The sequence below is a fragment of the Gossypium arboreum genome, chromosome 1, assembly GCF_025698485.1.
Source record: "Gossypium arboreum isolate Shixiya-1 chromosome 1, ASM2569848v2, whole genome shotgun sequence".
NCBI lineage: Eukaryota > Viridiplantae > Streptophyta > Magnoliopsida > Malvales > Malvaceae > Gossypium > Gossypium arboreum.
This window is the reverse complement of record NC_069070.1, coordinates 2,348,531-2,362,787: the sequence shown is the minus strand read 5'-3', so window position 1 is coordinate 2,362,787 and position 14,257 is coordinate 2,348,531. Positions and strand designations below refer to the sequence as shown.

Here is a 14,257-nt window from a genome sequence, read left to right as displayed (position 1 = left end):
AAATCCTAATTAGACACACCACTAGGCTCATAAATATTTTTAATAATTATTTTCGAACTTATTTCACTAAGACGGAGGCCCTATAACTCACTTTTCCGGTGCCCATGAATTTTGGGTCATTACATTCAAATTATTTTTAAATTCTATTTAAAATTTAAAAATAATATTTTATTTTAAAAAGTGAAATTTGAATTAATAAAAAATTAAAAATATTTTTCATTTTCTAAAATTTAAAAATGAATTATTTTGGTACTTATTTAAAATTAAAGGGTTATTTTAATAAAGAGGCCTGTTTTTGTTAAATTAGCATATAAATTAAATGACCATAAAATTTTAAGGTATATTTCTACATGATAAAATTTTATATATCCAATTCAACATTTTCATCATACAGATATTACATTGCACATTAGAGTCTGGAAGCAAAGGTGACATAGTTTTCACTTACCCTTTTACTAATAATTTTTAATTTAATATTGCAAAATTATATATTTATAATACATTCATGAATATAAGTAGCAGATTGATGCAGTCGTCAACTAATTAATTATTTGATTAAAGTAAATGTACCTACTATTAATTAATAGTATAGTTATGGTGAGTAAAGATATGTTCTCACGAGGACTAAAAGTATTAATAATTACTATCTTTTTATTATTTAACTGAATAATTAAAGCGATTGATTAAAATTAAAATAACTAATTAAATTAACTAAATAACACGACAAAGAACAAATTAAGAAAATAATCGAGTAAACAACCAAGAAAAGAAATAATACCCGGAAAAAATTTACCTAAATTTCATTTGTCATTATCAATATAAATTACATAATTTCTTCACTTAGTATCTTAATATGTAGAAATCTCTAAATTATGTTAATATCTTTCTTTAAGAATAAGAGCAACTGACTCTAGGTTGATTAATTGAAATTTCTTTCTAATTAAAACTCCTATTATCACATTAACTCGTTTTACAGATTTCCCTATTAGATTTGACTCTAATCCAGTAGATCTATATCGTCCTATTTCTAGGATTGCATGAAACTCCACTCAATTACGTTAGATCTACTCTTAAACAAAGTCTATTCCTCCTCTGATTTAAGCACATCAAACATGAATTAATAATATAGAAATATCAAACCATGGATTAAGCGCACATAAATGAGAAAAAGAAACTAAATGCTTATTGCATAAAATAGAAATCAAACGATATAATTCATCATAGGATTCATATCCCTTAAGTATTTAGAAAATTAGTTCATACTCGAAAATAAAAACATCTCAGATAAATAATAACCACAATAAACAAAGAAACTCATAATAAACTCCAAAGAAATCAAAATAGGATCTTCAATCTTGATGAAATTTGTTTCAGAATCGGCTTTAATGGTATTTTTCGACTTGTTTTCTTTAGTGTTCTACAACGACTCTACTCCCCTCTTCTTATTTCTATCATATATAGGTCTAAGAATGCCCAAAAAACCTAAAAATCGTGTTTTCTCCCAATTTAGGGAGTCAATTCTCAAAATCGATACAGCCGTGTGTCTAGCCTGTATAGTTCATGTTACTCGTTTTTTGCTCCTTTTACTCTCAAATTCTCTTCTAAATATAATAATATGAATTTAAAGGATTAAGAGTATAAAATTCACTATTAGAATCAAATGATCACCCAAAATCACATTAAGAATAAGATTAAAACATGTTACTTTTAACACTTATTATATATAAATGTATTTATGATTGTAATACATATATTAAAAATATTTTAAAAGCCAATAAAACCTTAATGAGATCTTGTTTTATTAGTTAAGATGAATGTCATTGTTTGAGCCTCACCATATATATTTGTGATGTATAAATTTCCGACCCACTTTATACATGTTTATTATACTTATTTTGTAATTGTAATATTTTAAAAATACATGAAATATCATAAAAACTAAAATAATAATTTTCAAAACTAGAACTAAGTTATTTACAACAATGGTCTCATTTTCACTTCATCCCATCCATAATTTTTTTTTGGTTTAATCCATAAATTGATATTTAAATTATGTCCTTTTCAGTATATTTTCTTACTCATTATATATCAAAATGTTATATATTTAAAAAAATTTGAACCAATAATAAATATTTTTCTTTTATTTTCTTTTACATTATTCTTTCTTTTATTTTTCTATTTGTCTTTTTATTCCTTTATAATGTCCAACAATGCCAACAATATTCAAAATTTATCTACCCAAAGCCAAAATGCTAGCTATTAATATTGTTTTCGAACTTCATCGCTTACTTGCTCAACTTGACAAGATAATAAAAAGTTTTTTCATCTATCAAAATCAAGATTTTCAAAACTAGACCAGATCAATCAATTAATTCGATGTGTTACTATATGGTATTTTGTCAGTTACACTAATTTTTAATAGAAAAATAAATAAAATTTTTGTTTTTAAAAAAAGAATCAAATTGTTGTTTCTTTAATGGAAATACTAACCAAAACTTTAAATTTTTAAACATGACAGCCCGCATGATAATCATGTGTAATTCATGTTATTTTTATTTTATATACTTTTTATAATTCTTTTGAATTTTAAAATCTTTTTATTTTTAAAATTTTTATAATTATAAATTATTTGTTGGCATGATATATAAGACAAATGATTCTATGTCAACAAAAGTGGACGTAGATCGACAATATTTTCATCAATATTTTTATTTTAAAAAATTGACTTATTTTAAAATTAATTATTAAATTTAATTAAAAATATAATTATCATTATGCTTAATATATAATAGTATATATTGATGTGTTATTTAAATACGATTTGAATGATGTCATACATTTAATACACAAAACTAATTTCAATTCACTTTTATTGAAGCAATTCATCTTCATTTCCTGGACTCGGTATCTTGTTGCTTCAATTTTCTGGGTTACAAATTTCTTGTTTTCTTTATTTCCTAACAACTCAAATCTTTCAGATTGTCAAAGCAAAGATGGCAGAAGTTCTTTTGGGTGCTATTTTGGAAGAAGCGGTGTCTAAAGCGAATTCAATTGCCACTAAGCAAATCAGTTGTATATGTAATTTCAAGGAAGAGCTGGAAAGACTGGGTGACTCACTAGAAATAATGAAAGCTTTCTTGCAAGATGCAGAGGAAAAGCAAACAAAGAAGAACGCAGTGAAGCTTTGGTTGCAGAGGCTCAAAGATGTTGCTGATCAGGCTGCTGATATCCTTGTTGAGTTTGACCATGAGAATTTCCGAAGGAAACTGAAGATTCGGAACCAAATTGGAAGGAAGGTACTCGACTTCCTTTCTCCAAACAATTCCATTTTATTTCGTTTCAAGATGGCTAATAAAATTAAGGGCATCCTTAAAACACTGGAAGACCTTAACAAATTGGCCACTGATTTTGGTCTCCAAGAGAGAGCTACAGATCCAGATCCTGAGTATGAACGACCAGCGGTGGAGACAGACTCCATCCTCCCTCGCTCAATCATTGTTGGAAGGGAAGCTGATGTCTCAAAAATAGTTGACCTGTTAGTCAATCCCAAAGATAACGAGCCTCTCTCTGTTGTACCTATAGTAGGTGTGGGAGGTATTGGCAAAACTACAATAGCAAAGCTGGTGTATAATGATTTGAATGTGAAAAATCATTTTGATCACAAATTCTGGGTCTGTGTTTCTCATCATTTGGATGTCAAAAAGATTTTAGAAGCGATGTTTGAAAACTTTCCTGATTATAGCAGTACCTCAGTGCCAGAAACGATGGATGCAATGATTATGAATCTCAAGGAGAAGTTTAAACAGGCCAAAAGAGAAAAGGAACAGATCAAGTATCTTCTTGTTCTTGATGATGTGTGGGATGTTGAAAAATGGGACGAACTGAAGGACCGTCTGGAGGATATCAATGAATATGGTAGGAATGGAGTTATTGTGACAACACGCAAAGAAGATGTAGCATCAGCAGTGCAAGTACTTTCAAATCAAACACATCAACCAGGAAGACTAGAAGATGAAGAATGCTGGTCCATAATTAAACAACTAGCATTGACACCCTCTCCAATGTCTCACAGTTTAGAGCCTATTGGAAAGGAAATTGCGAAGCAGTGTCGAGGTGTGCCATTGTTAGCTAAAGTTATTGGAGGGACAATGAGCAAAGAAAGGAGTCGCCACGCATGGTCGGAAATTAAAAAAAGTGGTGTATGGGGTTCACCGGACAGTGTGTTAGTGGAAAGTGTGTTAAAATTTAGTTTTGATCGCTTGTCTTCTCCATCTTTGAAGAAGTGTTTTTGGTACTGTGCCATGTTTCCTAAAGATTATTGCTTTGAAAAAGAGGAATTGGTCCAACTGTGGCTGGCTGAAGGATTTCTTGGCAGCGCTATGGCAATGGTGGATATTGGTGACAAATACTTAAATGAGTTGTTATCAAATTCCTTATTTCAAGATGTCGAGAAGGACAAGTTAGGGAATATTCTCACATTCAAGATGCACGACATGTTGCATGAGTTAGCTCTGTCTATTTCAAAGTCTGATACTTTGATTTTCCAAGAAAATTCCACTTCTACCACAAATGAGTGTTCTCATATTCGTCATCTCAATGTTGGATGTGATGGGAAATCATTACCAGAAATTTTAACAGCGGTTGCTCCAAAAGTATACTCGTTGTTTTCAGAGATTGATGTGTTCAAGAAACTATCAAAACGCTTCACAAGATTAAGAGTCCTAAAGTTTGTTGGTGCTACTAATATTTGTGAGTTGCCAGATTCCCTTGGAGAATTGAAGCACTTGAGGTATTTGGACATCTCAAAGACTTCTATCAGAGAACTACCTAAGTCCACAATCAAACTTTACAATCTGCAAACATTGAGGCTCTTGGGTTTACGGTTATTCACCTTTCCGGATGGATTGGAAAATTTGAATAGCTTGAAGCACTTACATTTTAATAATCGAGAAGTTCAGCCAGATAATATTGGAGACCTAATTTGTCTTCAAACATTACCCATATTTTTTGTGGGTTCAGAAAGGGGACGTTCGATTGAGGAGTTAGGATCCCTAAAGGAACTGCGTGGAGAACTGAAGATATGCCATCTTGGGGGTGTTAGAGACAAACAAGAGGCTAATGGAGCAAATCTACGCCTTAAAGAAAAATTGTGCAAGGTGATATTTGATTTTGAAGGGAGTGATAGTGGGAGTAGTGGTTATAACAGTGAGGAAGTGATGGAAGGTCTCCAACCCCACTCAAATTTGCAAAGCTTAACTGTTTGCAGTTATCAAGGCGACAGCTTTCCCTCATGGATGTTAAGACCTGGTGGTGATTCTAATACTGGGCTGTTTTTGCTTAACCATTTGGTGGAGCTGAATTTTTTCAACTGCATCAATTGTGAAAGTCTTCCACCTCTTGGCCAATTGTGCGATCTCCAATTTCTTGAGTTGAGAAATCTGAAGAAAGTGAAATGCATGGGTAATGAATTTTATTGCAACGAAGGTATCGATGGTATGAATAAGGTGATCAAGGTGTTTCCCGCATTGAAAAAATTCACCTTAAGTGAGATGAAAAGTCTAGAAGAATGGACAGCAATGGCGACCACAAAGACGATCATGTTTCCTTGGTTGGAAGAGCTGAATATTAGGGATTGTCCATTGTTGAAAAGTGTTCCACTAAGACAATGCTCTTCTCTTGAAAAGCTTAGCATTTCATTTTGTGAAAAATTAAGTAAGATTGGAAACGGATTATCTACCTCCACTTGTCTCAAAGAATTAGACCTACATGCTTGTCCTAATTTAAGTTCAATTCCAAATTTAGAAGGATTTTCCTCTCTTCAAAATTTGTCAATTGAGAACTGCAAGAAATTGGGAGTTCTTCCGATAATCGGAGGATGTTCATCTCTTGAAAAGCTTAGAATATCCGGTTGCGAAAAATTAAGCAAGATCGGAGACGGGCTGTCAACCTCCACTTGTCTCAAAGAATTAGGTCTATTTGATTGTCCTAATTTAAGTTCCATTCCAAATTTGGAAGGATTTTCGTCTCTTCAAAATCTGTCAATTTACAGGTGCAAGGAATTGGGAGTTCTTCCGATAATCGGAGGATGTTCGTCTCTTGAAAAGCTTAGGATTTCCGGTTGCGAAAAATTAAGCAAGATTGGATACGGGCTGTCAACCTCCACTTGTCTCAAAGAATTCGGTCTATCGGATTGTCCTAATGTAAGTTCCATTCCAAATTTGGAAGGCTTTTCCTCTCTTCAATATCTGTCAATTGAGAGCTGCAAAAAATTGGGAGTTCTTCCAATAACCGGAGGATGTTCATCTCTTCAAAAGCTTAAGATTTCTGGTTGCGAAAAATTAAGCAAGATTGGAGATGGATTATCTACCTCCACTTGTCTCAGAAAATTAGATCTAAAATATTGTCCTAATTTAAGTTCCATTCCGAATTTGGAAAGATTTTCCTCTCTTCAAAATCTGTCAATTGAGAGGTGCAAGACATTGGAAGTTCTTCCGATAACGGGAGAATGTTCATCTCTTGAAGAGCTTAGCATTATCGTTTGCGAAAAACTAAGCAAGATTGGAGACGGGCTGTCAACCTCCACTTGTCTCAAAAAATTACGACTATGTAGTTGTCCTAACTTAATTTCAATTCCGGAATTGGAAGGATTTTCTTCTCTTCAAAATCTGTCAATTAGATGGTGCAGCGAATTGGAAGTTCTTCCGATAACCGGAGGATGTTCATCTCTTGAAAAACTTAGCATTTTCGATTGCAAAAAGTTAAGTAAGATTGGAGACGGATTATCTACCTCCACTTGTCTTAAAGAATTAGATCTAAAATGTTGTCCTAATTTAAGTTCGATTCCAAATTTGGAAGGATTTTCGTCTCTTCAAAATGTATCCGTTGGTGGCTGTGACAAGTTGGAGAGCTTTCCACTAAAAGCACCACTGTCTTCCCTTAAAGAATTGAGCATAACTGATTGCCCTAATTTGAAGCCCATTCCAAGTTTAGATGGACTATCTTCTCTCACAGAATTGGAGTTTAACAAAGTAGGCGAAGGATGGAGTTGTCTGCTACCAAATATGTTGCGATCCAATACTTCCCTTTGCAGTCTCACAATATTAAATTTGCCTGATCTGATATGGATTCCAGATGACAGCCTTGGTAGGCTTGATTGCTTGGGAAAATTAACCATTGGTGGTTTCTCAGAAGAGCTGCCAGAGTTCCCCTGTCTCAGTTCCGTTCAATATCTCAGTGCCTCCCTTCAAGTTCTAAAGTTGATTGGTTGGGAAAAGCTTAAGAGTCTCCCTCACCAATTTCAACTCCTAACCACCCTTGAAGATTTGACGATTGAAAGGTTTGGTGGAATAGAAGCCTTGCCAGACTGGTTGGGAAATCTCTCTTCTCTACGGCGTCTATATTTGAGTGGTTTTGGAAAGCTAAAGAGTCTTCCTCACCAGCTTCAACTCCTCACTGCCCTTGAAGATTTGACTATGCAGGGGTTTCATGAAATAGAAGCCTTGCCAGAATGGTTGGGAAATCTCTCTTCTCTAAGGCATCTATATTTGAGTGGTTTTCGGAAGCTAAAGAGTTTTACTCACCAACTTCAACTCCTTTCTACCCTTGAATATTTAACGATAGAAGAGTTTCAAGGAATAGGAGCCTTGCCACAGTCATTCAGAAATCTCTCTTCTCTAAGGAGGCTGTGTATCCGTTCATGCAAGAAGCTCATGTACCTGCCTTCTGTAGATGTTATGAGAAGCCTCTCCAAATTACAAAGAATTGACATTGCAAATTGTTCTCAATTAGAGACAAGATGTGAGAGGGAGAGTGGCCCTGAATGGTCCAAAATTTCCCACATTCCACGTATATATATTAATGATCAGCGGTAAGTTTAATATCTTAAACCACAACACTCTGCATCTTTTGGCTTTTGATGAAAAATATATCATTTTCACTTTGAATCCTTGTTATAATTATCTATTCCATTTTTTCTTTTCATTCTAAGAAGTTCTGGTGCCTTAATGGCATATATAATTTTACGGAAAAACCTTTTGAGTATAGTGAATGGCCGTGAATGGGAAATCACATTTCACAAATATCTGTTAGTCTTCGGATGTAAGTTCACTAGTCTGCATCTTTCGGCTTTTGATATAAAATATACTAATCCTGTCTTGATACTTTTTATAGTTTTTCCCTTTGTTCTTCTCATCCTAAGCTACTTGCTTTAGCCTCATATAAAACCTTCTTTTATAATTATTTGGTTGCAGGATTTAGTTTGGGCATGGATACTTTTGAGCCTATCAGTTCGAGCACCAAATTATGAATTGAATATATGGACATAAAAGTAAGTTCTGTTTCTAAATTCCTTTCCATGAAAATTATGACATTTTGCCTTGATAAAAATTTCCAGGCCTTTTTATTAAAATGACCCTAATAAATTAATTAAGTACCAAAAAGACTTATTTTTTTAATTAAATACTAAAATAACCCAAAATTTACAGTAAAAGTTGGTGGAACTAAATTATATGGCGCCACTAACTTGCCACGTCAACAAGGAGCATAAAAAAAATAATTTTTTAGTGGAGCCATATAGAATAACGCCACCTAAATAAAATACTAGGGAAATACTACAAAATTTAGAAAAACAGAGGCCTTTAAAACAATTTTTCTTTTTTCTGGTGGAGCGATTTTAAATGTCACTCCCAATATGCGCTAACACCCTTATGTTGATTTTGTCCTTTTTACTTTTTTTTTATTTTTTATTTTTAAGTTTTGTCTTTTCTTTTATTCTTTTTCTTTTTTAAGTTTTCTTTTTTTAACTTTTAACTTTTCTTAATTTTAAAAAATTTAAATGTATATTTTAATTTTTTATTTTATTTATTATTAATTTTAAATTTTAAATATATATTTTTCTTTACCCTTATTTATTTTATTTATTTATTATAAAATATTATAAAATTAATAATAAATTTAAAAGGTCATATCTTTAAATATTTAAATGTCTTATATTATTAAAAATTATATTTAACATTTAAAAATAATATTTTAAATTTTAAATTTTTTAAAATATATATTTAAAACTTTAAAAAAGGATTAAAAATATATTATACAATATTTCAAATACACATTTCAAGTTTTTAAAATTAATAATAAAATAAATAAAATATATTTAATATTTAAAAATAAATTTTAAATTTTAAATTTTGAAATATACATTTAAAATATTATAAAATTAATAATAAATTTAAAAGGTCATATCTTTAAATATTTAAATGTTTTGTATTAATAAAATATATATTTAATATTTAATAAATAATATTAAACTTTAAACTTTAAAAATAATTTCAAAATATATATTTAAAATTAAGAATAAAAATAAATAAAATAAATAAAGATAAAGACAACATTTAAATTTTAAATTTTAAAATTAATAATAAATAAATAAATAAAATATGGATAAATACAAAATATATATTTAAAATTTTAAATTAATAATAAATAAAATAAACAAATTTAAAATATACATTTAAAGTTTTTTAAAATTAAGAAAAAGTTAAAAGTTAAAAAAAATAAAACTTAAAATAAGAAAAAGAATAAAAGAAAAAGGCAAAACTTAAAAAAAAAAAAAGTAAAAAGGACAAAATCAACAGAAGGATGTATGTCAGCGCATACCCAGTTGCGCCGTTTAAAATGGCTCCACCAGAAAAATGAGAAATTGTTTTAAAGGCTCCTAATTTTTTAAATTTTGTTGTATTTTCCTTGTATTTTATACAGGTGATGTCATTCTACATGGCTTCACCAAAAAATTATTTTTTTATGCTCCTTACTGACGTGGCAAATTGGTGGCGTCATATAATTTGGCTCCACCAACTTTTACTGTAGATTTTGAATTTTTTTGATATTTAATTAAAAATGTGGGTCATTTTGGTACTTAATTAATTTATTAGGGTCATTTTAATAAAAAAACCAAATTTCCATGGATATTTTATAAGGAAATTTCTTTTCTTCTCAAACATTTATTCTTTTGTATTTGAGAATCATAGATCATGCAACCAATAAATACCAGCTTTGATTTGCAATTGTGATTGACAACAAATTCACCATACTTTGGATTCTAATCCGAAGTTTCGTGCAAGACTTCGATTTCCTTCTCATTCAATTGATGACACTTCATTCTATGATCATCTTTGCAATTTACAAACTGGATTTTATGTTTTTATTTTATAAAGATTTTGTGGCTTCTAATTTAAGGACGATGAGATTTTCATGTTTTAACCTTTTGCTAAAACACGTACTGCTAACATTTCAAGAATTATTCAGTATCCACTCATGAAATTTCTGAATTCTCTTCAGATGTGAAGGGAGATGCTGATAGGCCTTGAGTCAGAGTGAATTTTTCTCCTTTTCAACATTGAAGAGCTATAATTTAAAAGGCAGCGTTGGTTCACCAATGCAATGTTGATCAACTCTTCGATTGGGGGTTCATTCGATATCAGTATGAGCTGATTTTTGGACAATGGTTAGTATGCTTGATTGTGTACAGTTGGATTTTCCATACTGATTTTGTAGCTTCGGGTTTTCTTGTTTCTCTTTAGTTTGCTTGAAATTTTTTTGCTGATTGTTTTACTAGAGTTGTATATTCTTTGTTGTGGCTTTGTATTGTGATGTTGTAACAAAACTTAGAGTATAGTAAAGCATTTACGTGGACTTTCAAGTCCTGTGGTTTTTACTCTTTGTTTTAAAGGGATTTTTCACGTAAAATATTGGGACTCTTTTAATTGATTCCTTATTATCATTGTGTTTTATTTTGAGTTGATTAATGATATAATATATTATTAAATTTATCATAATTATTAATTAATATTTATATGAGTGAAAAAACACCGAATATATTTCTATACGATATTCAATGTATTAGATTACATCCCACATTCAAGATATCCATCTTCCTTGGCTGCATTTTTGGTTAGTTATATACTAATTAAAATCTCCTAAAATTTAACTCATGAGATCCCTATTAGAGGTGGTCATGTGAAAGACAATCTCAATCTATTATATTAATATAATTTATATTTGTTAGGGTGAATTTAATCCAAAATATGATTTTAAATTTTTTTTTCTCATATTTCTGCCATTCGTTTTAAGCTCACCCTTATATTTAAACCTCCATTCACAATGTAAATGATAATGATTATCGTAATGATTTATGTCTAATTAATTCATTTCAATAGTAATACTTCAAGCACTTGCTATGAAAATTTGGATAGACTAATCGAGTTTAGCTTAAGTTTGGCTCACTTAATCAATTATTTATTTCACGGGTCAGGTCACGAATTTTGCTCCAAAAATTTGCACATTCAAAATTTGAAAACCACAAAAAAAATACTTAAATTGATAATTTAACTTTAAGCATAAATGATTAATTCAAGTTTGAAACTCACCACACATAATTAAAATATGTGGATTTTAAAGTTTCAATTATGTTAGTTTATCATCTAGATTTGTATAATAATTTAATTTTTTTATTTCAATTCTTAATCTATTTGTGCTATAATACACACCAAGTGATTATTAGGACATATATTTATATTTATTCTTCAATTATATTTTCCTTGTAAACTTTAAAATAATTATTCTATGATCTTACATTATCCACATATATATTATTAAATATATCATTTTCTTTGTATGTTGGTTTATAGTTAAAATATTACTACTATATCTTTTAGGGGTCATAATTTATATTTCCAAAAGGTTAAAAATATAACACCTCTTGCCCAACCCGATTGTCGAGTCTGAGCTATAAGATGTTATAGTTGTTGTTGGAATTTCCTCACTCGATACACGCGTAACATCAGGATAAGGAAGCATGGGATGTCATGACAACACAACGTATTCCTTAAGTAAGTAGTCACGTTTTAGACTACTAGTAGGATTTCATCTCCCAGCTTTGATTACTTTAAGAATATTTTAATATAATTAAACATCTAATCTTAACCTATGTAAAGGTGTCATTGTATCACTGTTTTGATGGGCCAATTAAGAGACAATAAGATGTAGTCGTAGCATTCTTTGCTCATGGCTTTTTATCCTCTTAATTAAAGGTTTGCATGTAAAATTTGGGTCTTAACTATACAATTACATGAATAAATTCTTGGTAATTGAAATCACATTTTTAGTTAAAAAATTAAAAGTATATTTTCCATATTTCCAAGAAATTTATTTTTGGTAATTGAAAAATATAAGATATATTATTTATGGAAAATTAATTCAACTTTTAATAAGTATTAAAATATAATTTCCATAAATATTATTAGATAATTAATGAAAGTGAAGCTTTTGTAATTTTAAATTAATTTATTTTAAATCTTTAATTAATTTTTAAATTAATTAATAATTACATACGCTAATTTTATACAATGAAAATGTAAAAACCTAATTAATTAATTAATTAATAATTTTATCTTATGAGAGTAAAATACTTTTGACAAGATCATTAAACGAGTACTAATTAAGTAGCTTCCGTGACGATATGTAATAAGTGAGAGCTTAATCACAATACTTTACTGGATTGGATTCGTGACTAAATAATTTTATAATTAATAGGTGGAAAGCTAAAACTTAATTATAAATTATTTTAGTCCTCATTGTATATGTCTAATTGGTCTTTCTTCTAGCTTGTTGAAACGATAAATAAATTGCACTTAAAACCAAATGAATAGAAATGATGAAGTAAGAGAAATGAATCGCATTTACAATGAACATGTTTTTTTTGCTAAGTATAGAAAATGACTTGAAAATTAATTTCAGGTTTTTCGGATTATTATTTAATTATAATTGAAGCTTGAAAATGAAATTAAATTAATATAAATTACACCAACAGTCGCTCAATTTTTGAAAAATGACAAATCGATCACTAACGTTTCGGAAAGTGACAAATCAATCACCCACTAACATTTTCTGTTACAAACCTAACAAGACAGCTGACGTGGCCAGTTAACTATCCACGTTGGATATGTCCACGGTGGGTTCAAGAAGAAGAAGAAGAAGAAGAAAGACTATAAAATCCATCTCAAAATCTCCAACGGTCCTAATGCAACTGACTCTACAAACACCACTTGCACCGCCATTAAACTGGGTTAGGTTTTTTTTCCCATAGTATTATTCTTCTTTCCTTAGTTGCTGCTGTTGTAGATAAATTTCAACCTCCCTCAACATTTCATCCCTTCGACATACAACCGAATATAGGGAAAGGCGCTCTCGAAACCCCCCAAAAAATTACCTTTGACAACCTCCTTTTTACAGTAGAAATTGGAAGGTGAGAAGTGAATGACATCATTGACCAAGAACCCCAGAGCCATCATTGCTTAGGCTTGAAGGCCATTCATAAACTCATAAATAGAGGTTGAGAGTACTCTACTCGAGAGGATCCAAGGTTTATGGTTGAAGAAGATTTCTATTAGCCTTCTGTCCACGCACAATATCGTGTAAGATTGCTTTGTTGATTTTCGATTTCATATTTCAAATCTTCCCTTAAAAATGGCTATCTTGTTGTTTGCTTTTTTTAGTGATCTAGAAACACGAAATGATTAACAGAGGGAAAAGGATGGTAGGAGAGAAGGAGAGGGTCTGATTCTTGCAAGGTAAGAGATTGGGGATATTGTAAAGGCTGTCGTTGATGAATCAAAGGTGACCTAAGTGGGGAATTTTTTTCTTTATTTTTCTTTATTCTTTTTCTTCTTCTACTGCAAGTTAATGAAGAATGTTGTAGATGTTGTCGTTTCCACGTGGGATGCCAACATGACAAGTTAATTGGCCACCTCAGCTTTCTGTTACTCTGTAACAGTAGTGACCGATTTGTTATTTTTCGAAAGTTGAGTGACTGAATTGAAACCAGGGTGATTGTTTTGCCAGTTACATCAAAGTTGAGTGACTGTTGGTGTAATTTACCCTTAAATTAATTAGTCATTATGGATTTGTTGAATCAAATATATTTCCTTATTGATTCTATTACAATAAAGTTTTTATGATTTTAGTAGTAGTAATTGAGTTTAGAAACTAATTTAATTAATTAATTAATATTTATTTTAGAAAATAAAAAATAATTATTAGATTGGACTAAATTATAAAATGTTGGGCCAAATGTTAAATTAACACATATAGTTAGACCCAATACAGAATAGACATATCTTAACCCTTGTGTGAACAGAAGGGACTACAACCCTGATAATATTAACAAGGGTGTGTCGCGCCTACTCGCTCTGATTAGAGTCAG

At 30.4% G+C, this 14,257-nt stretch overlaps 1 protein-coding gene across 1 annotated transcript; it reads left to right on the top strand.

Annotated features, from left to right (window-relative positions):
• Positions 1 to 2,816: 2,816 nt before the first annotated feature.
• LOC108481946 (putative disease resistance protein At3g14460) lies at positions 2,817 to 10,743 on the top strand. Its single transcript, XM_017785043.2, has 4 exons — positions 2,817 to 2,904; positions 2,979 to 7,867; positions 8,250 to 8,326; positions 10,336 to 10,743. The coding sequence occupies exons 2-3, from the start codon at positions 2,994 to 2,996 to the stop codon at positions 8,254 to 8,256; spliced, it is 4,881 nt and encodes a 1,626-aa protein (XP_017640532.1). The 5' UTR covers positions 2,817 to 2,904; positions 2,979 to 2,993; the 3' UTR covers positions 8,257 to 8,326; positions 10,336 to 10,743.
• The last annotated feature ends 3,514 nt before the right edge of the window (positions 10,744 to 14,257 follow it).